This window comes from Sprattus sprattus (assembly GCF_963457725.1).
Source record: "Sprattus sprattus genome assembly, chromosome: 18".
NCBI classification, from domain to species: Eukaryota; Metazoa; Chordata; class Actinopteri; order Clupeiformes; family Clupeidae; genus Sprattus; species Sprattus sprattus.
The window spans coordinates 5791099-5815320 of record NC_137916.1 but is presented as its reverse complement, the minus strand read 5'-3'; the positions used below and the strand labels follow the sequence as shown (position 1 = coordinate 5815320).

General features: G+C 41.4%; 1 protein-coding gene across 1 annotated transcript in view; it reads right to left on the bottom strand.

Annotated features, from left to right (window-relative positions):
- Positions 1-18402, bottom strand: part of trpm4a (transient receptor potential cation channel, subfamily M, member 4a) — a gene marked incomplete at its 5' end in the record, with an annotated part of 32451 nt that extends 14049 nt beyond the window's left edge. The window contains 14 exons of the mRNA XM_080856644.1: positions 3060-3189; positions 3302-3430; positions 4684-4785; positions 5039-5344; positions 5435-5553; positions 5944-6046; positions 6207-6446; positions 6785-6849; positions 7082-7259; positions 7468-7637; positions 7867-8047; positions 10104-10281; positions 11341-11402; positions 18331-18402. Coding sequence (XP_080712770.1) covers positions 3060-3189; positions 3302-3430; positions 4684-4785; positions 5039-5344; positions 5435-5553; positions 5944-6046; positions 6207-6446; positions 6785-6849; positions 7082-7259; positions 7468-7637; positions 7867-8047; positions 10104-10281; positions 11341-11402; positions 18331-18402 — 2035 coding nt within the window. The remainder of the gene's footprint in view (positions 1-3059; positions 3190-3301; positions 3431-4683; positions 4786-5038; positions 5345-5434; positions 5554-5943; positions 6047-6206; positions 6447-6784; positions 6850-7081; positions 7260-7467; positions 7638-7866; positions 8048-10103; positions 10282-11340; positions 11403-18330) is intronic.
- Between the last annotated feature and the right edge of the window lie 5820 nt (positions 18403-24222).

The window sequence follows — 24222 nt, the reverse complement described above, 5'->3', positions numbered from 1 at the left end:
TGATTTGGAAGACATTTAAATGTGCAAAAAAAAAAATTTGTTGAATTTTTTTTAATTTTTTTTTTTTAGAAATATTAAAAAAATTATCTTATCAACCAAAGATTTCGCGACCCCCCTGCAGTACCTCCGCGGACCCCCTGTTGAAGACCACTGCACTAGACCATCTGATCTGCCTCTGAATGTCATTGTCGAATCAGGCATCAGTCAAAAGTGGTGCTTCTTATGGCCCGCCCCTTTTTGGGGCGAAAAGGAAACCACCCCAGATCTCTCTCATTGACTCTCATGTTAAATCCATTTTTTTTCACAAAACAGGGCTCAGGTCGAAAACTTAGCTGTCTTGATCCTTGTCAATGTATCTTAATTAGTACACCGACTAAAAGGAGGTTCTTTCAAAGAGCGAATCGAGTTGTTGCACTGAACGTTAGCCATCTTGACAGAATGTGACTTGATCAAAGCCGTATGATGTCCAAAGCATGGTGGGGATAGCCCTCCCGGAAGCCATAGAGATTAGAGATGGGATTTATGGCTCTTTGAGGGGAGCCGGAACTTGGTGAGCCGTTCCTTTCAAAGAGCCGTTCAAAAAACTGGCTCTTTTTTAATATGTATTAAGTTTAAAGAAGCCAGCTTGGCGGTAACTCATTTTATCTGGAAATAATCAAAGTCTGATCTGGATTAACTGTAACCAACTCAACTTTATTTATATAGCACTTTAAAACAACTGAAACTGTCTGCTCTGCCCCATGGTCATACTCTGTTGATGTTTTAATTCAAATTATTCCGCCAGTAGGCTATCTTTCGTGTTTAAATCAGATCAGATGAAGAAATTGCGAGTGGCGTTGCACCTGTAACTAACAGTGTTGGGGCATTCCATGGTATTTGCGACATACTATGTCCTGTCCATAACGAATAACCTTTGACATAACTTTAATTAGAAAAGAGTGATATAGGCCTACATCAAATTGCATCTAGATCAAGTTCATTACCTATCTTATGAGGTGTTACAATCATTTTAGCCACATTTTTGTAGGATTAAGAAAATAGAAGGAATTTTTTTTGTCGTTATGGACAGGACATTTAGAACATTATACCATGGAATGCCCTGTTACATTTCTGATACAAAAAGCCTTTTGAGAGGTTAACATTGGATGAGAAGTTAGTTTGCCATCAAACAACTTTGGCCAGAAAGACCGGAGATAATCATTATCCAACCAACGAAGGATAGGGGGGGAACTTACAACAGCTTTTCAGCAGGTATTTGTATGTTTTTCAGCTAATTGTTGAAATAAACGGGAATAACTTCCCAATAATGTCGAATTTGTCCTATGGAATTCTGTATGAGCTGAAGAGCCTTCGTAAACCTAGTTGGTCTTTCTATTGTATCCTACATCGGGCTTTTAATTAGCCCGACATGAGTGCTGACACTTTCAAAGCATTTACATGAGATAAGATACGGTAACTTTTATTAATCCCGTGAGGGAAATTCACATGTTTTAGCAGCAGGGGGTTCGGAATAGGAATTGGGATAACAACATGCAATGTAGGCTACAGTACATTGGAAGCAATTGAATTCAAAAGATTAAAAAACAAATAAGTACAATGAAGTGAAGTGAAATGAAAAATTACAAAGATAAGATAGAAGGCCTACAGTGCTACACAGTTGGAATAGGCTAAATACGGCAAATAAGTTGTTGCTGTTATGGAGTCCGGAACCCTATGAACCCTAGCAAGCACCACGCAGGGCTGCGCTCCTCCCCACGCAACTGAAAAAAAAAAAAAAAGATCGGCTCCTAGCTGGCTGCGACTCGGTTCACATCGTTCATGTTAAAGAGCCGTTCAAAAGAATCGGTTCGTTCTCGAACGTCACAACACTAATAGAGATTGCAATGAGAGCCCTGTTTTGTGAAAACATGAAAGTCACACAGCTGCTGCCTGCAAAAATATATACAAAATCAATCAAGTTGTTGTCTTTTAATAGCTTTGCTTAGTTACACTGACATTCTGTGACTGTTCTTTCTTTTTTACTGGGTTCACCAGAGCTTTGTGTACACACCCCCGTAGCCAGGGCCCATAAACATATTTATCTCAATCTAAATAGTCTGAATAGCCAAGTCACATTGCCAAAAATACTGATGTATACATATATTCAGCGAAAAAATTACACTGACAGGTGTAATAGGCGGAATATGTGTGCGGGGCAGGGGGCAGGGGCGTGGTGGCAGGGGTAACATGAAAAAAAGGATACGGTACTCAAATGTTTGGGAACCACTGCCTTACAACACTGATTAGGGCCCGTCATAATAGCCTGCTCCTGGGCCCGTGATAACTACGTTACGCCACTGAATAGCCCAAACCTGAATGTTCTGCTATACCAAATTGAGATAAAACTGAAAATTCAGAAAAAGTATTTCCTGTATTTTAAAAATACAAAATACATGTATTGTAATTTGTTACATTTTCTGGCAACAGTATTTTGTATTTTATTTTGATACATTTATTTGAAGGGTATTTTGTATATTGTATCAAAATACATTTTGATGTATTTTTGCCCATCTACCCCTACTACCTGGAGGTAAGTGTTGTACCCCTACTACCTGAGCTCTGAGGTCAGTGTTGTACCCCTACTACCTCAGTTCAGTGATGTATCACTACTACCTGATATCTGCCTGGAAGTCAGTGTTGTACCCCTACAACCTGAGTTCAGTGTTTTACCCCTACTACCTGGTGGTCAGTGTACTACCACTACCTGAGCTCTGAGGTCAGTGTAATACCCCTACTACCTGAGCTCTGTCTAGACGTCATTGTTGTACCCCTACTACCTGAGCTCTGAGGTCAGTGTTGTACTCCTACAACCTGGAGGTCAGTGTTGTACCCCTACTACCTGACCTATTTGTCTCCATAGGTAAAAGCCAGCATAGCCTTTTACAATATCCTCTAATCACTTTCTTGTAAAAACAATTCTAGTTATATAACTAAATAGGCTATATCTATAATATTCTAATGACCTAAAAAGTGCATGATGTATTTTGCTGTATTTTTCATCATTCCTGTGCTCCTCTCACCGTGTGCCAGGTTCTCAAAGCGCTGGGCGAGCTCCTTCATGGCCAACTTTGACTCGGTCTCATTCTCCATCTTAGACAACTCTCTCAGTATCTTACAACCACTGAGAGCACTAAGGACAGACTCTCCTGCCTGAGAGAAAGAGAGAGAGAGACAAAATAAAGGCAGGGCAATCACACATTTTAAGGCACTAGGACTCAGCCACTGGCCTCAATGTAGATGTCAGAGGAGAGGGGGCTTGTACCATCTCCCAGAAGAAGATGGCCATTTCACTGCGGTTCTGCAGGACAGCCCAGATAAAGAGGGATGCCCAAGGAGAGAGACAGCGCTGCTCTTTGTATGAACACTCCCCCAGCAACAGCTTATTCACTTGCTGAATGAGAGAAAAGAAGGATAGAGAAAGAGGGACAGACAAGGGAAACAGAGAGGGAGACAGTCAGACAAACATACTCTACCATGTCAAATATCAGGTAATAGGTTCATCATAACGTAGCATTGTGAATCTACATTTACTGTACGCACTGACTTGTTTAATAAAGATTTATGTGTCATATTGTCATCACACAGGCTTTCGTCATCTTTACTGACATGTGAGAATACATCAGCCAGGGACGTGCACAGGAGGGGGCTAAGGTTGCTCGGGCAACTGCCTGTTTGCCCTCCTCGACTGAAGTTGCCCCTCCGAAGGAAATATATATATTTTTTAAATAGTATTACGGCTGCAGAACTTCATGTAGGCCTAGATAAAATAATCGCGGAACATGCGTCCAGGGGGAGTGGTGGCGGCGGTTAGTGATCGACCCTGACAATTTCAGAGTTAAAAGTGATATAGACAGAATATGCGTCCAGGGGGCCGGGCGTGGCGGCGGTTAGTGATCGACCCTGACCAGGGGCGCCTGCAGAATTTTTTTGGGAGGTACGCACAGAGCCACCAACGCCCGATAAGGACGAGGGGCGTAAGATACTTAAGCAACCCCTGAAATATCGCTGATCATAAAGTCAAATTACTCCATTCATTTGGACAGGGAGTTCGTAGTACCGCAATTTTTTGCGCTCCCCTCTGTCTGCAGTTTCCCTTTTGTAATATGCGTTCATAATATTTGATTACAGTGGCAATGCATGCGTGGTGCTGGGACCAGCGTGTGTCAGATAACTTTTGTAAGCGTTTGTTTGTGCTTTAATCACTATTCGTTTGTTTGTGCCTTGTGCACTTTTGCCAGGCTCAGCGCATGATTTCAGACTCTCTCTTTTTTTGTCTTATCGCGTAACAGAAGGTACGCAGAGTGCGTACAGCCGTACGGCTGCAGGCGCCACTGACCCAGACAATTTCAGCGTTACAAGTGATATAGGCAGAATATGCGTCCAGGGGACAGGGACGTGGTGGCGGCGGTGACAAAAATGAACGTGTTGCCCCTTTTTCCCGGGGAAGAGCAATGGCCCTTCAAAATTCCTGTGCACGTTTCTGACATCAGCCATAGTTCATAGGTACTGAGACTAACCCATTATTGGCTGGTAACTATTGCTCCAACTGACACAGACAAATCTAAAGGCCCTATTGATCAACAGTGCTCTTGGTTGCAGATGTTTCCACAGTCTGTACATGATGCTGATAAGTATGGGCCATACCTTCAGTGCTTTTCTTGTGCTAGTACCATGATGCAAACGCAGTGGACCAAAATAGAAGGGCTGACAAACGTCTCCCAGGATGTCCCACAATACTCGGGATACCTGAAACAACATGGCATTGTGACTGAAATGCTAAATAATGCATGGTGGTAAATCACAGCATCACTGTAGTTTTAACTGACAATCAGACAACCACTAACAAGGTCTCAGTCACATAAGACATTAAAGGCAACCCTCCTTAATGCAATTATACAGATTATTACTGCTTTGACTGCTTTTTTGTTAGTGCAATCCCCAATTGTTTTCAGAGAATTCACTCCTGACCCTTTGTGATGTGCGCCCTTTGAACTCTTACCTCATAGAGGCTGAGCTTGTTAGCTAAGCAGGGGTCGGTGATGGAGCTGATGGGGCTCTTGGGGGGGGTGCTGGGATCAGGGGTTGGAACGGGGGCGAGGTTGGCGGCTAACCCCTGTCGCTCACTGAGCATACGCTGCAGCAGGGTGTAGGCAAGCGAGCTCTCAGAAAGCGAGCTGTACAGGCTCTCCAGGCGCTGGTTGGTTAGGTAGTCCAGGATGTTCAGGCCGTTCTCCGTGAAGAGACGCACAAACTGAGGCTTGTCGTTCACCAGCGCGTCCGTCATGGAGTCCTCCAAGTCTTCGTACTGAGGGGTGAAGGCAGGGATGAAGATCAGGAAGGGTGTTTGAAAGAAGCTGTGTAATGGTTGAGAGGGCCATGGTGTTCATACACTCACCCGCCACTGGATGTCCCCATTGAAGAGCTCGCTCTTGGCGATGTCCACTCTGTTCCAGGCTACGGCCAACTTCAGCTCCTCAATGTTTTCACTGGCGTCACTGGACACGCGCTTGCTGGCTGAATGCCATTTCACAAACACATTTGGAATGAATAATGATTTAATAATTGATGGCTACATAAAGCAAGTGATTAAGTAAATGAGACTTTTTCTTTTCTCTCCATCCTTCTCTCTTTTAATGTCTTTTAGTCTGAAATAGTTTCCTCTGAAATCTGGGATTGTGAGAAAGTCTTTCTTGATCTTAATCCCCATTCCCTCTCTCTCCCTCTCCTATCACTTTCTCTATTTTTCTGATTATATTTACAGTGCACATCTTTTCTGCTTTGTCTTAATTTCTTCTACTCTATCACCCCCCCCCCCACACACACACACACACACACACACACACACACCCACACACACCCACACATTCTATCACCCTGATTATCAATGGCAACATGTAATGATACCTCTGACCAAGGCCTTTAGTAAGACTGTGTCGAAGTCATCTGCCCCTTCCTGTTCCCCATGGAACACAGTGATAAGGTCCCTATTCTGGTAAATGCTGAGAGCCTAGAGAAAGACAGAGAGAGAGAGAAGGAGAGGGAGGAGAAGAAGACACCGATAAATAGACAAAATGGTTCAAACAAAGTCCACAAAAATGTACAATGTACAAAAATGAACAATGAGCATTCAGCATTTTCTGACACACAGAAGGATGTGTTAACCTTACCCGGTCCACTAGTTTCTCCAGGTCAGCCTCGCCAGGAAAGGCCCTGCTGATCCGGTCCCGCACCCGCTCCCTCTGCTCCATGTTGGGGCCATCTACGCCCTCCCCGTCTGCAGGGGGTGAGGTGGGGCTCTTGGGCATCGCTGACAGCTCATCCAGGAGCTCACAGATCAGGTCGGCTGCAGGGCCAGAACCCTTCAGAACCAGCCACGGCGTGGCCTTACGCAGGGAAAGATCCACCCTCTGTGTGGGAGAGAGATATATCTGTGAGGTTCACATCTCAGGATATGGCCAGGTCGAATGATTCATATGTAGGCGTACATCCCCTTAATCTGATTATTATATACACTCAGTAACAGAACAGCAACTGAATCGGGACTTTGTGAAAGTCAGAGACATTGTATTACTTCATTGAATCATTTCAAGTGATTACTCAGGTAACACATATGTATTTTATTTTCTAAAGTCAGAAAGACATAGAAATAACAGGAAACATACGAGGATGCTGTCAAGTAAGGGAATCCTTATACCTAGAAAAAGGTATTCTGGCGTACACTGTGATAAAAGATTATGAAAGTTACCTCTAGCATGGAGACATCTCCGGATATTAACATACACAAGACTGGAATCTCAATACTGCCACTGCCTGTGAGGAACCAAATCATCAGACTCATCATCAGTCGCTCATCACTGAGATAAAGGTTTTATAGTTTGTTTTGTTTTGAACTTCTACATTTTAAACCACTGTGGTGACATGCACGGTATAATCAACTAGTCATAATAAGTGCAAGTATAGAAATGACCAGCAGAGGGCAGCTTACGCTATCTTACGAGTTATACAAGTTAAACAATAATATCAACAATCAAAAGACTCTCACCCCAGATGCCAGTGCGCTGATGGGATATGTAGTCCTCTAAGTTAGCTCTGAACCCCATCTCCCCTCCTCTGCGGCCTACACTGCCATCATCCACCAGAAGGAAAGCCTGGTAGTTACTATCCAGACATCGGGAATCTCGAGAAGTGTTCTGAACATAATACCTTGCAGGGAAACTTCCCTAAGAAAGGAGGGAGAAAGATAGAATGAACGAAAAAGAGAAAGAGAGAGAAGACAAGCATATAATGTAAACAAAAGTTATGCATGAAGTACAGATGTTCGCAATTAAAGCCTGTTTGTCTGTTGGTATGAGCGCGTATGTGTCAATTCGTGTGTGTGTGTGTGTGTGTGAAAACATGGGGAAGGAGAATTATGAGATTATATCTGACCTTTGGATTGACAAGCTGCTGGCGATTGTGCACAAGGCCCCAAGGTGCCACACCCACAGCAATAACCTTGTTCTGGGATACAGAGGAGGCTGCTGTCCCATGATCCCTCACTGCCTCCCCAATACAACGACCAACGCCTTCCCTAAGGCCCCCAGCAAATATCCACGCTCCTGAGAGAGAGAGAGAGATAGAGAGAGATAGAGATAGAGACAGAGACAGAGACAGAGAGAGCAATACAGAGGAAGATTGTGTGTTATGATGACACCACTCTATTTACACAGAATACACAAGGGACATGGAGCTGAGAAAAGACAAGTTTCCTACAGTGATAGGAACAGAGTGTCACTCTTGTCAAATCCCTCCAAACCAGACAACACAAAACAAACCCCCACAATGTACCTGTGCTTTGTGCAGCCCGCACCAGGCCCTGCCGGAGGACCTCCCTCACCCAGGGCTTGGCCACCTCCTTGCCCTCGCCCCCCACAACAGACACCACCAGGTTGGGGGCTGGCACTGCCCAGTGGGCCGTCATCAGCGTGTAGACAATCTCAGGGGCTGTGTCACACGACAGGCGCAGGAACTGGCGAGCAGGACGTGAGAGGAGACGTAAATACCCAGAACATTTTCTTCATTACACACTCGATCCATAGAGAGATAAAGACAGCATTATACTAGATGTTGGCTGGTATGTTTCTACTGAGAGGAGTTCAGAAATAACAGTGTTAGTCCCAGCTGCTCTCTGTGTAATTAGTTTTATTATAAGCACAAAGCATGATCACAGCCCTAAATAGTCAGTGAGCTATCACATGATGGCTACTCATGGTCTCTATTCATCTGTGAGTTGTCCTGTGAGTTCATCAAAAATATCACATATATTCTTTTCAAAAAGAAAACGTTTAAAAAAAGGAAAAAAATTATATAAAAGCCTCATTCAAGTTCCACCAAACCTAAGCTAGCCAGCGAGCAGTAAGGAGTTGAAAGGACTGAGGTTAGTAAGTGCAAGTTGGCAAAACAGAAGGCAATTGTACATAAGAGGTTTAAGTAGACAGGTAGAATACCTTTATGGGCCATTCTACCGAATTGATGCAAAGTCATGTCGGATATATTTTGAATTTTTTTATGGTTTATTCCCAAAACTTTGTCCGTATGTATATTGTACCATATCTAAAGTACACATATCTAGTAAAAGAACAGTCAAGTTTTATATTGTATTTTCAGAATGTGTTGGAATGTTTTTCCTCTTCCAAAAATTGTCACTACCGAAACATCACATTTACTATAGTAAAAAAGTATTATTTTTGACCTGTTCAGATTGTGTTTCCTTCCATTCTCTGAAGAGTATTTTTACAAATATTTCTTGAAGGTTTTCACAATGAAATCCATAGAAATGAATTTTTTTTACCAAATTTTGAAGTTCAATTTATCTGTTTCGGTAGTGACTGCACTGTTTCGGTAGTGACTGCACTGTTGGATGGATGTTCATTTCTCTCCCAAAATCATCCAAAAGGTGCTCTGGGCCGCCCTTTAGTCCACACAACACATTTATTTAAAAATGATGGGATTGAACTACTTACCATTTCATTTTGTCACTACCAAAATCATCTGGTCACTACCAAATGTTTCGGTAGTGACTGTTTCGGTAGTGACAATTCTAGCTAACTTTAAGCATAAATAAAGAATTCTAGCAAGCACACGGCTTGCAAACACATCTTTGAAGAGGTGAACACACATACAAACATAAGATTTTCCATGAAACCCTAAAAGGTTGACTTAATTGAAGAAAACATGCGTTTCGGTAGTGACAATTCTTAAGGTTACACGTCGATTTTCAGACTTTGGAACACATTTATATAAAAACTATGGGATTTAGCTACTTACCATTCAACCATGAGGGACAGAGATGCAGTGTCACTGCATGGTCAAAAATGCAGAGTCGTGGCTAAAACACAGGCTCAGCCAATGGATAAAAACGCTTGTGTTTTGGTAGTGACATGAAAACTAGGGACATGATTTTTTGAGTATAGTAAATTGATTTAAAAATTAAACCCACAATAAATCTAAATATTCCAAGTTCTGTTTCAACCCAATCATAAAGATCTTTGAAATTAAATCATCGAAAAAAATCAAAAAAAATTGAAAAGTGTTATTTAAAGGCATTGAAATTTAGATGTCAGGGTTGGGGACAGCTACTTCCCAATAGAAAGTACCCTATAAATGATGATTTTGTATATATTTAGCTTATCACTATCTCATGTAATGCATTGGGTTTATATAGACCATAACATTTTCTAATTAAATATCTATGCCTAAGTACCTAATTGTTTTGTAAATAGTTTTTATTGTTGAGGGACTGCATATTACACGAATTCGGTAGAATGGCCCTTATACAAGATAAGAGGTGAAACACACATCTGCATCTTCATTCAGGCTCACGAACATCTGGCATGCATGTAAAGATAGTCTCTGACCCATGAATGGAAAGAGATTAAAGAAAAAGAAATAGGATGCAGTAATGTTGTAGGAAATATTGGGTACAACAGGGACATAAAAAGACAAGCATCTGGAAGAACTCTTCTGACTGACTCAAAGAGCGAAGGCTGAGAAGCAGGGAGCTCTGGAGGTCAGAGGGTACCCACATTACTGTGTCTTCTGCCCGCCCCAGCAAACTCCAGCTCCCCAAAAGCATCTGTGGGGTATTCAGAGGAATGCTGGGCGCTGGCCCACTGGCTCACGATGGCAGCCCCAAAATAATCCCCTGTGGCGATGGTGCTATGCAGCTCTCGCGCCCCTCCACACTGACAGAGAACCCCATTGCTGAGAGAACACATAGAGAGAGGGAGGAAGAGATGCTGAGACTAGTATTAATGATGTGGCTGTGGGCCTATTGAGATTCCTAAATAATAGCAGGATTTTAGCCTGGTGTCTTGAGATCACATCAGCAAAAACAAGAAAAAAATGACCTTTGTTTCTGCTGCTTACAACAACAACAACATCAAAACAACAAGCCCTGCCTTTTGGTGTACTAGTATTAACTCAGTTCTGCTTGCTCTGATATGGATCTAATGACTAAAGCATTGTTCGCATTTCCAATAAGGTCATCAGGCTTGCCTTGCACTTTGAGCCACAATACCTTATACATGCAACAGGAAGGTCAATGAGAGGTGAAGCCACCAGTATACTAGTTGCTGTGCTTCTGTGTAGAAGGAATGGCAACTGAAAAGCAAACTATTCTCTAATAGATAGATAGATAGCTAGATACTTAATTTCTCCTGAAAAACTTATTTAGTTTATTAAATGTTATAATCCACATAGCCAAAAGTACAGTGAAGGTATTGATGAATCGGTATCAATTAAAGTAAATACATGCCACTGGCTATTCTTTTTGACCCTGTCTGAGCTGGATCAGCCCTATGAGACCCCTGTCTTAACTGGATCAGCCCTATGAGATCCCTGTCTAAGCTGAATTTGCCCTATGAGACCCCTTTCTAAGATGGATCAGCCCTATGAGACCACAGTCTGAGCTGGATCAGCCCTATGAGATCCCTGTCTGAGCTGGATCAGCCCTATGAGACCACTGTCTGAGCTGGATCAGCCTTATGAGACCCCTGTCTAAACTAGATTAGCCCTATGAGACCCCTGTCTAAGCTGGATCAGCCCTATGAGACCCCTGTCTAAACTGGATTAGCCCTATGAGACCCCTGTCTAAGCTGGATCAGCCCAATGAGACGAAGATTGGAAGAAGGCCATTCCACATGGGTATACCATCTTTAAAAACACAAAAGGTTTGGGTTATAACATTCCAGCTCTGAAGCATAATCAGTGTATGTGAGTGCACATAAGGACAAATATCAGACAACTGAAACAAGGCTGTACCTTAAGGAGTCTTCCACAAATGCTGTGCACACTCTCTTCTTAATGGTCTTTGGAACCCATCTCTGGAGGGAACACAGTAATACATAAATTAGACACATTTAATCAGATGTGCTCTAATTGTTTGATACATTTGGAGTTCAAACACTTCTGGGGCTTCAACCAGGACCATTAGCAGTAAACAAATTCATGAAGCTAGCAAGGTCTGACTTCAGATAAGGTACATATAAACAGGATATCAACAAAGACGACCATATTTAAAGAAAGAAAACTCAAAATCTGTCACAATGTGTTTTATTTCTGACACAAATTCATAAAATTCCTTAAAGTGTTTAATCGGACCTATTGACAAAAAACAAAAAAAATCAAACGTAGTCATTTACATATATGATGTTTCTTTGTATCATATTTGATACATGTGGTACCTTTGTGGTAATTTATTGATAACACAAATTTTAATTGTATACATTTCTGTTTTAGAAAGAGTTGTTGAGATATGAATTTTCTGTCAGTAACATGAATTGAAATACATAAACAATGGAGGGATTTACAGATGAATAACCTTAAATTCTTGCTGTACATATTTTATACTTGTTTAACACCTTCTGTATCATATTTGATACACACAATTTCAACACGATTTGTAGGAAATGTTAAGCAATTATAGGCTGCTACAACATAGTTCATTTATATATTGAAATACAACTAACAATATAAATGTTATTCTTACAATAGATTTTTTTTTAATTTCCAAAGACTTCCCTGCAAATCCTTGTGAGCTTCTACATAAAGGCAGACATTTGGGATACAGCATCCAAAGGCATACTACTGCCAACAATCCAGACATGTCAGATGCATGCAGCAGGTTTTTTAGGAATTGATAATGAAGTCATAAATCAAAAACTCTTAATAGTAGATTTAAAGTAAAGTGCAGTTACTTTAGTTTCCCACAATTTGACTCTCTGAAACAACACTTAATGATCCCTAGGTTTCCAAAAATATAAGGAACTATGCTTTGTGATTGTGCCAGCTGTATTCAAAAAGGGGTGTGAAGCAGTAACACTATATGACCAGCTGTGCACATGAAGGACAGGGGTATATTATCATAGATTTTAAAAGGCAGCAGTCATCAGACTCCAACCACAATTTGCTCCAAGAGATGAAAGATTGAATGATTTTGTAAATGTTCTGTAAGGTTTTAAAGTCTAAATGAATTTTTGAAGAAAGACCAAACCATGTCAGAGGAACATAGTAAAACACTGTGTAACTTGTTGTAGCAACATCTTATGGATAAATTGTTTGAAATTGGGTAAATAGCTTCTACATGCCATCATTGATGAGCCTACACAATTCTATCAACATTGTTCATTCACAAAACTGTGTATTAGCTGCTGAATTTTGAATGACCATCGGTAAGCCAAGCACATTTCCAAATTTTAGCTGTTGTTCTTGAGATGTTGAAATTTGTCTCCTCTGGAGTCTGGACGAAATTTAACAAGTGTCCAAAAAATGTGGTAGCAATGCATTATGTCACATTTCATAAACTTTGAACCTTTATATTTGTCTGGGAAGTCCCGCCCCTCTTCTTCCGGCCAATTTAATTTTGCCTCCAAAGTCGGTCTGGCAGAGTGTATATGCCAGGTTGGTTCAGAATCCTTGGAGCCAATCACAAACTGGCTATTGGCTCAGGCGCGCCATTGGCAGATTTAAACTAACCACGACTACGTAACAAAATAGGTGTGTTAAACGTTTTTTTTTTTTAAACCTATAACGAATATCAGTTTATTCCTTGTACATGAGCACTAGAACAACCAGATAGTCTAACTACAAAAGCCGATAATAATCTGTTTTTATAGTGTGCATCTAACGCTCTCAATGATTCAATTGAAAACGAGATGCAAAGTCACCTGTATCGTTGGTCTGATTGGTTAAAGGAGTGTCCAATTACGTGACTGAAGTGGACCGCCATTGCGTAGTTCGCCAGACTAAAGGCTGATTTATGCTCGGGGACGTAAGCGTAAGCGCAAGCGCAAGAGGTCGCGCAAGAGGCGACTTTTCACGTCTTGCGTGCGTCGGCCCCTTTTTCTAGACTTGCGTCATTTTTTACGTAAGGTCTTACGCGAGCCTCGCAGCCTGCATTCTATCATCGAATGTTCGAATGTTAGGGAAACTATCTGCAGGGCATATGTCAGGCTCATACAAAAACATTAACGTGAATTAATTGATGCTAATACCTAGCGCGGTCTCTATAGGATTCCCCATATACGTTAGCATTAATACTAATAACATGCAATACTATGTGATTGTTGTTAGAAAACGAATGTTACGCGATGAGATTACTAAAATGTAGTCTGCATGTCTGCTCAGTTTAACAGTGCTACCCAAGCAAAGGTTTGAAAAGAACTTCAAGCTTCAGACTTTCTGTTAGTGAAACAGCTTTCTATCTGCCAAGCAAATGGCAGGCTCATGACAACACGCGTAACCTTTGGGAGCATGAACTGCACTGAGTAAATTTTGCGCAACAATTAACCCCAACGCTGAAGCAAGCAGCTGCCTTAAGGCTGATTTATGCTCGGGGACGTAAGCGTAAGCGCAAGTGCAAGTGCAAGAGGCCGCGCAAGCCTCTTGCGCGACCCTTGTGCGACTTTTCACGTCTTGCGTGCGTCGGCCCCTTTTTCTAGACTTGCGTCATTTTTTACGTAAGGTCTTACGCGAGCCTCGCAGCCTGCATTCTATCATCGAATGTTACGAGATGAGGTTACTAAAATATTCTGCATGTCTACTCAGTTTTACAGTGCTTCCCAAGTAAAGGTTTGAAAATAACTTCAAGCTTCAGACTTTCTGTTAGGGAACCTGTTATCTATCTGCAGAGCAAATGTCAGGCTCATACAAAAACATTAACGTGAATTAATTTATGCTAATACCTAGCGTGGTCTCTATAGGATTCCCCATATACGTTAGCATTAAGCTAACGTATTTTCTACCACAGTAAAACATGCAATACTATGTGATTGTTGTTAGAAAACAAATGTTACGCGATGAGATTACTAAAATGTAGTCTGCATGTCTGCTCAGTTTAACAGTGCTACCCAAGCAAAGGTTTGAAAAGAACTTCAAGCTTCAGACTTTCTGTTAGGGAAACAGCTTTCTATCTGCCAAGCAAATGGCAGGCTCATGACAACACGCGCAACCTTTGGGAGCATGAACTGCCCTGAGTAAATTGTGCGCAACAATTAACCCCAACGCTGAAGCAAGCAGCCGCCTTTAAAGGCTGATTTATGCTCAGAGACGTAAGCGTAAGCGCAAGCGCAAGAGGCCGCGCAAGCCCCTTGCACGACCCTTGCGCGACTTTTCATGTCTTGCGTGCGTCGGCCCCCCCTTTCTAGACTTGCGTCATTTTTTACGTAAGGTCTTACGAGAGCCTCGCAGCCTGCATTCTATCAACGAATGTTACGAGATGAGGTTACTAAAATATTCTGCATGTCTACTCAGTTTTACAGTGCTTCCCAAGTAAAGGTTTGAAAAGAACTTCAAGCTTCAGACTTTCTGTTAGGGAAACAGCTTTCTATCTGCCAAGCAAATGGCAGGCTCATGACAACACGCGCAACCTTTGGGAGCATGAACTGCACTGAGTAAATTTTGTGCAACAATTAACCCCAACGCTGAAGCAAGCAGCCGCCTTTAAGGCTCAGTGCAGTTCATGCTCCCAAAGGTTGCGCGTGTTGTCATGAGCCTGCCATTTGCTTGGCAGATAGAAAGCTGTTTCCCTAACAGAGAGTCTGAAGCTTGAAGTTCTTTTCAAACCTTTGCTTGGGTAGCACTGTTAAACTGAGCAGGCATGCAGACTACATTTTAGTAATCTCATCACGTAACATTCGTTTTCTAAAAACAATCACATAGTATTGCATGGTTTACTGTGGTAGAAAATACGTTAGCTTAATGCTAACGTATATGGGAAATCCTATAGACATCGTGCTAGGTATTAGCATCAATTAATTCACGTTAATGTTTTTGTATGAGCCTGACATTTGCTCTGCAGATAGATAACAGCTTCCCTAACAGAAAGTCTGAAGCTTGAAGTTCTTTTCAAACCTTTACTTGGGAAGCACTGTAAAACTGAGTAGACATGCAGAATATTTTAGTAACCTCATCTCGTAACATTCGTTGATAGAATGCATGCTGCGAGGCTCGCGTAAGACCTTACGTAAAAAATGACGCAAGTCTAGAAAAAGGGGCCGACGCACGCAAGACGTGAAAAGTCGCGCAAGGGGCTTGCGCGGCCTCTTGCGCTTGCGCTTACGTCTCTGAGCATAAATCAGCCTTAACTGAGCAAATGAAATGCAGTGAAGTGGACGGGGAATTCCCAGACAACCTTTATATCGCAAAATATTGGCAAGTAACTGCTAGATTATTGCATTAACATTATTCACTAGGTGGTGCTACTCCACAAATGAGTTGTAATGAACTAGGGTCATGCACCTCCTCAAGGCCATCTTGCCATAAAAATGTCTTACTGGTGAAACTGTTGTTGAGCTTTTGCCCAAAAAGTGCTTTTATTTAAGCCTATCCTACTTCAGGGGGGCTACAATTATGGCGGTCATTATAATTCCCCCATGGCCCTAATGTTTGGGATTTCTCTATCCTATTGAGTAATCTTCCACCAGAAAAAATACATTGACAAGAAAACACAAAGGGCAGCTTCATTGGATAGGGGCACAACATTTTCTCATTGTAAATCAGTCACAGGCCTATTTGAAGTGACCCTGATTAGGGGAGAGTGGGGTAAAATGTGCCAGTTTTTACTTAAAGTGACTTATAAGCGAGACCATGACAGTAATGCTTCAAACTAAAATATGTACATATATTTCAGGATGTTGTGCATCTTTGGGAACAATCAATTTGGATCTGAAATATAGTATTAAAGAAATATAGCTTACTGAAAAAAAGTAGTCTCGTGGCACAACTTGCCCCCGGTGCGGGGTAAGTTGTGCCATTAAAGAGAATACATTGGGGTAAATTGTGCCATAGATTATTGAAGTAAAACAGTATATTTGCATCTCAGAAACTGTGTTGCTATATAAAAGCTAGACAAATTCAATGCAAAATTACTCATTTAAGGTGTATTTAAAGTTATTTTTCAACAACAAAAGCTGATTTTCTACAAGCCTATTGCGCCACATGAGCACATCAAAGGTACATTTTCTTAAACAAGGCCTAGAGCTTCCTGACCACATCAGAACAAAGCTGAGTTGAGCCAATTCTATTTAAAGGTAATTTACATGAACACATCTTCAGAAAAAAATGAAATTCAAATGAAGACCAAATTGAATGGAATTCTCTATACAGATCACTGGCACAACTTACCCCAGGCCCTTTGGCACAAATCACCCCAATCCCACCTTTTTGGAAAAAATGCATCATCCAGCTGTTTTGAGCTAAATTCATACTAGCTATATAGACTCATAGTGTAGCTTACCAAAGCACTAAAACATGTGTGAAATGTTTTTAAACTTGTGTAAACCTGTGTAGACACAACAATCAAAAAAACCGTGATCATAGAAATTTTACTTTGGAAGGCAAAAAACAGGTTTTTTTAACTTAAATGTGCTTATCTCTCATGCAAAGAGACTCTCTTCTTTGCAGGATGAGTTAAATGGCTGACTCTTCAAAAATATGTGGTCACTTGACCAATTTTTTCTATGGTTCCCTAGAAATAAGGGGTGGCACAACTTCCCCACTGGCACATCTTACCCCACTCTCCCCTACTCAAAAATACAGAACATATTTAGCAGTGCCTCCTTGTATCTGGATTTCGGTGGCAATGTAAGAGTGGGGCCAACTGACTATGACTTGGGATCCAAGGAGATCCACAGAGATTCAGAGTTGTTGACATTACAGACTGGAGAGGGTATAATCTCCGCCGGAGTACACCAGGAGAGACTGTCTGGAATGAGAGGAATGCAGTGCGGGTACCGAATTAAACACTGAAGCGATCAATTCGACACACGCTCAATAGTCAACTGCCGGGCTCTCTCTCTCTTTCTCTGTTTGCTCTCTCTACCTCCTTGCGCGTTTGTTAAGGGCGTTCTGTTAAACAACATGAGCTGACAGTAGGCTACACCGATAGGCCTACACATCTCACGGGAGGTTTAAATCTATCTGGGCAAAACTTTCAGTCATATAAAATGTGTGATACCGTGTCAAAACGTAAATAAATAATCGTACCAAGTACCGTTAAACAAATGACTGAAGAATGCAATGGTGCTGATGTAATTCAACCTCTTCCCGGGGCCATTCGCGGTTTACCACCTTCGCAATGTGCGCTCCAGCCTTAAAGCTTGAGGTGTAGTGCAATTGGTCACGAGCACCGACTGTAGGTCATTGGTCACGAGAGTTCTGAGTTTTGAAAACATCCAACTCCCCGATGGTCTGTCAGAAGTTTAAGACGTTTACAAAACTGATCATTCACATCTTTCACTGAAATGCTCCAGCCGGTTATTTGTGGCCTACTAAACGTATGGCTATCGCAGGACGCTATATTTGTCGTTTACAGTATTGTAATCTTAAAATCTACTTATCATCTCAAATAAAAGTTGAATTGTGTTGTATTAGCACAGTGTGTGATAATGGATTCGGTTTTTAAAACCATAAAAACAGAGCCGGGGCTACAGTCTATGCTGACAAAAAGAAGGGCATGCGGCTGGAAAATAGGCTATAACCTTAAGGACTAACATGGGAACCTGTGCCACACAAGTCTTAACTTGCACACCTGGAACAGTCCAGCAGAGTGTTCCAAAAGTGGGTTACGGTCGGCAGGATTTTAGCATGGGTTATGCAAATGGTATGCATGCAGTAAGTGGAGTTGCGAGATTTAGGCAATAAAACAATTATCATGAAAATCATAAAATAAACTTTTGGCTATTTTAAACCATTGGGCATGTAGCCTACAGTATTAATTCCATCTCAGCGTCAGCATCAACATTTATGACCTACCTGATCCTTTTCTGATTTTCTGGTCCCATCTTTGCCTCCTCCTACATCATTGCCCTTCTCCACTTCTTTCATGGTTCTGTCCCCCTCTCTCTCCCGTGACTAAGACACCGAACTTCCGTAGCCTATTTGACAGACAGTGCCCTTCACTTGCTAGGTTGAAGAGACGACGCTTGCCGTTTGATCCTTCTGTAGAAGCTGTTTGCCTCACAGCCCCTCCCACTCAAGAAGCAGGATGCATTCCTCTGCGAGCTTTACGCTCAGGGTTATTTATGATGCAGGTGAGTGTGTGCAATTATGGGTGACAAGACGTGGGAGTAGTTGGAATAAGCCCAAAGCTTTTCCAGCAAATGTAATTTACTTTTTAAGATTCAAGCTGTTCATTAATCACACTACAGACGACTTTCAGGTCGTATAATGTGTATAGTCTACAACCATGTACTACAAATCTGTTCTTGTATATTTTCACCTGCTGAGGCGGGAGGAGCCAGAAGCCCAGTCTATTGTGATGAGGATTAAGCGGTTTTGTTCAGTATCAAAAACACCATGATAACCAAATATCTGCTGATGTACTTTAATGGCTGAGCTTGCAAAGACAAAGAATGCACTTTATTAAGTTATTTCTCATAAAACACAAATAGAATTGTTGAGACTGACTGACACAGACATGGTTACACATTTAGGTAATGGGATCCTCCTGATCACTGCCTGACTATGCTATTATGTGACTGACCGGGTGAAACTACTTAGGCTGTGCCATTGGAAACAAACAATAGAGGTGAAATAAAAGAGGAACAGAATCTAATTCTCTAAGGTACCTCGCCCTGTTTGACTGAGCTGGAGATTCGTGGAAAACCATAGCCAGTTCTCCCATTGTTTTGGAAACATTTGTTTCTCAGAACTACCACAACTACACAATGTATCATATGCTAGCAGATAGAAGACCGTAAGTTGTGAAATAGGGACTAGAATGGCTTTGGAAAGTTGTGCCTCCACATCTTACTTTACAGGAGTTACATTTCCTTTCAATTGTTTTTGTTTGTATAAAATAGAAATATAATATATCTATACCCTGTATCTGTAGCATATCAGGTTTGGCAGCAATCATTGTGTCTTTGTCTCCATGGGTGCCTGGATTTGAGCAGTTTCTTCCATTCTGAAAAGCAAAACCTCACATTGGAAGCAGGGGCAGAGATCAAAGTTAATTGTAGGGGGGGACAATACACTGTAAAATTTCAGGGAGTAATTCCAAAAATTGCTGTCTGGCCCTATCGACCTCTCTCTCTCTCTCTCTATGCTGTCCTCGTACTGCGTTTGCTATCTTGTAGGACTAGACATGTGTGTCTGTGCCTGTTCATATGCCTAGTGTATGTGTGAATGAGTATGTGTGTCTTTGTCTGTGCATATGCCTAGTGTATATGTGAATGAGTATGTCTGTGTCTGTGTCCGTGCATATGCCTAGTGTATATGTGAATGAGTATGTGTGTCTGTGTCTGTGTCTGTGTCTGTGCATATGCCTAGTGTATATGTAAATGAGTATGTGTGTCTGTTTCTGTGCATATGCCTAGTGTATGTGTGAATGAGTATGTGTCTGTGTCTATTTCTGTGCATATGCCTAGTGTATGTGTGAATGAGTATGTGTGTCTCTGCAAGTGTTGGTTTGTTTTTTCACTGAAGTTAACATTTATTTTAAATCTGATCTCAAGATATGTTGTGTCTGTTTGTTCGGAGGCATATCGGTCGATCAATACAGTGAAAGAGATAATTAATCCTGTGGGTGTGTAGTAGTCTGGGAAGTCCTGCCCCACTTCTTCAGGCCAAATTGATTTTGCCTCTGCAGTGGGTCTGGCCAACTTCGGATAGCCGTTCATTTCAAGATTTCCAGAATCCTTGGAGCCAATCACAAACTGGCTTTTGGCTACCTGGCGCGCCATTGGCGGATTTAAACTTACCACGGCTACGTTACAAAATCTACTGCACCGAGAGTTTTTAAACATTGGACATGGTGGCCGCGGAAGCACTGCAAAACTTCGATAAGGCAAGTTTTCTTTGAAAACAGAATAGAAACTTGCCCTGGAACAATTCATACAGAAAAAATATGTGTTTGCTTTATTACCGATCGTTGTATCGTTGTATAGTATCGTTGGTCTGATTGGTTAAAGGCGTGTCCAATTACGTGAGTGAAGTGGATCGCTGATGAGGAGTTGGCCAGACTAACTGAGCAAATGGAATGCAGTGAAGGGGCAGGGAATTCCCAGACAAGGTGTGTAGAGGATGCACCAGGAACGTTTGGCTTCCATGAAAACACACAGCAAACAAAGTCCATCTAACTTAGACATAGGAATAAGAAAACCTACCTCAACTAAGCACATAGCCTACATTTGTAAAACACAAAATGATCCCACAACCCTCTCAGTCTCCACACTGTTTCATTATTCTCCTGTTTTCTCTACCTATCAACTTATCTCAACTTATCAGTCTAAACACACCTTCCTCTCCTTCATTTTTTCCTTCATTGTCCTTTGTCTTACTCTCTCTGCAAACATTGAATTGCAAATTTTAAAAACTTTTTTTGTTGCTATTTCGAGGCTTCAGTGTGATTGGAATTGAATGTGACTCAGTGAGATAACCTTTGATCACGGTCTTTATTGTGTAAACACCCAGCCAGCCTGTAAACACTGCATAAGAAGTGACCATTATTGGCCGGCCTTTTAATTTGTAGCTCCTGGAGGAGCTGAAGCAGAGTCGTGTATTAGCAGTGGGTGATTCCATGCCCTAGAACTGTTTGCTTCCTCCAGTGTTCTAGAGACATCAGTAACAGTGTTCCAGAGACTGCAGACGGATTGCAGAGGAAGGGCCTGCTTTACTCCCAACACTGTAAGGATGACCTTAATTTCCCTCGGGATCAATAAAGTATCCATCTATCTATCTATCCATCAGAGACTGCCAATCCACCAGTCTGTGACTACAGAGACTGTTACTGTCAAACACCTGCATCAGGACACTCTCAGCACAGTCTTTGGCTATGGACTAGAGACCTCAACAGGAGAACCACACAATTTCACAGACCTGCAGACCCTCCACAGACATTGACAGACCTGCATGCGAAGCTGTTCAGATACATCAGGGCCCATTTCACACTGCATGTGTGTGAGGTGGCTGCGTTTCCTGTTGATTTTCATTTCAGTGCCCTTGCTAACAGGTTAGAGCAGGCACAATGCTTGCGTGAGATGTGCAGTCATATCGAGTCGAGTTTCAATGTGGCGCCTATTTGTTACACGTGAGATAAGCTAATCTCAGTAAAAATACATGTTGACATTATACCACCAATATTACATAACTGCCGTCTTTCACTGCAGAATTTGGTTGGTTTCTTCACAATCTGACCGTGTACTGGCTGATTGACTGAAACACGGAGCTGCCGGTAGCCCCGGCCGTTGGAAACAGCATATGAACCAAACCACTTTGAGGAATAGGGGGATCATGATTTTTCAACACTTAAAAAAACACATTGGGCCTCATTCTCGAACTTTTCTGAAGTTTCTTCTAATGTTTCTTACGGACTTCAGAAAACCAACTTAAGAAGAAGATCTCCGCCAGAATTATGAACGCCTGAAAATGTGTTTTAACAGAGCCGAAGTGTTTTCAGCTGTGCTCCCCCTCAAACTTAAATTGAAGGCGCGTTCTCGTGCACCTGGATTTGACTATAAATGTGGAACGTAATTGCTAATGATAAAAATATTCTCATATTCATTATTGTTATAATTATCTAAATCCGAGGATGTCTGTAGAGTTGATGTGAACGCAATCACCAACGATTTTCACAAACTCAGCCCTTAACACTTCTAACACAGAGCGGCCCGGGGCATCTTGTGGTTTTTTGAGAAATTGCATTTAAGAAAACTCTGGCTGAGTTTTAGCTTCTTCTGTCTGTCTGCAGCCAAAAGATCAACACTTATAACGAATCCAGAGTGCACGTTCCCACCCTTTCTGCCAAACATGAAAGCTGAAATGGTCTGCTGAAAGAGGGAACAACAAGGTGATTATTTGGAAATGACTCATATTATTTAAAGGGGTATTGGTCTCATAGCTCATGTTACAAGATAGATCCTGACTGTTTTGTATTTAGACAATTGGGGATACGCCTATGTTTCAGACTGGTAAACATTCCTCCAAAACTGCATACTCTGTGACGTGTGTATCGTTATGTCTGAGTCTTGAGTACAGTGTAAGTAAGTGTAAAACTTTCTTTCTTAAGTGTGTGGGAAAGACCCAGTGACCAAAGGCCAAGGATGTTCCATTGTTGTTTACTTTCCTGCAGATCAAAGTCACTGCCATAAAATCCTACCCCTCCCATACTATTTGAAAAGGAAGATAGCGTATGGCATTAGTTGTGTTTGAGTTTGTGTGCACTGAAAACTTTATGTTTATGTTATACTGAGTATGAGGGTGTACTTCTCTGAAATGCTGTAGTTCTTCATATGAAGCTAGAGTCAATCTTTTCTTCTTTGGAACAGCTGCAAACTCAGAACAGGAAATAGTTAACTGTGAGCATGCAAGATAATGGGAAGCACATTTCCTGGCTTTCCTAAAACTGACAGAACAGACAGACACTCCTAGAATGATAGAGAGTTTTGAATACCTTTAACAAAGGTTGGTGAGCAGGCATGTGGATTAACATTTTCATTCTGAATCTGCAGATCAAGCGTGATTTCCTTTTGGATTGTAGGAGCCTAGTGTTGAGGAGACGGCATTTTGTAAACATTACCTTCTTGTTCTGTGTAACCTTTGATGTAAATATTGAAAGCTATGAATCAGATATTGTATATTTTTGCCAGTTGGTTATATAGTCTACCAACTAACACCGCCCTGCAGATATATTGAATCTTTGATCAGTGAAAAAACAAACATTGAAAGACTGTTTGGCGACACCTGGTGGCCATATCGTGGCAGTATCTGAAGTGAGGGGCTACCAGGACAAGCAGCAATTACTGTAACTAAATCCCTTGATATGGTGGATAGCACTGTTTGGATAAGCATCTTAAGCAGGTGAAATTAGCAAATATCACCCCAGTTGTGGTATATTCACATTGAGGCCAATATGAAAGAATAAGTTTTTCTATTTCTGCTCAGAATACAAGTGATTGTGGTGTAAGGTGAAATGTTCTTGTGGACAAAGTGCAGACAGTGCTCCATTCTACATTTAGTATTAAGCATTGTACGTTAACTGTAGGAGGAAAATTAAATGTGCAATTGTAACCAAGGTTAACAAAAGTATCTTTAAGATTCTGTGAATTTGTATACTAATTCATAAATAGTCTAATAATAAACATTAAACATTGATTAGAAACCTTAGGGATTCAGCATAGCTTTTTAATAAATTCATTGTAATGAATGAAATTAAATGTAATGTTGGAGCGCCCTCTACAGAACGTAGTGCGTGCTGAAGAGCACGCACAACTTTACTTTGAATAGAGATGACATGAGACGCTTTTAAAATTTACGGTGACAACCTTTTTAAAAGTTAACGTCTTTGATGACCCGATTAGTTAAAACAAATTGAATTATTCGATGATATTTTAAAGTCAAATTGTTTACACGAGGTTGATACGAAAGGTACAGTTGTACAGTTTGAAAATACTTGATTTATGTTTTTGTGATTTGTGCTAGTTGAGTGCTAACTTGTAGCCTAGCCAGCTAGCAACACCAAGCTACAGCAGACCTGCTGGATATAAGATGCTTGTTTGAATACCGTACGATCGAAATGAAGATTTGTCATTGTAGGAATCATCTACAAATGAATATTGACTGACTGACTGACTGAATACTTTGTGAAAACAACGACGACAACCTGATGGCGAGTTCCCTTCAGACAACAGAAAAAAAGGAATTCCA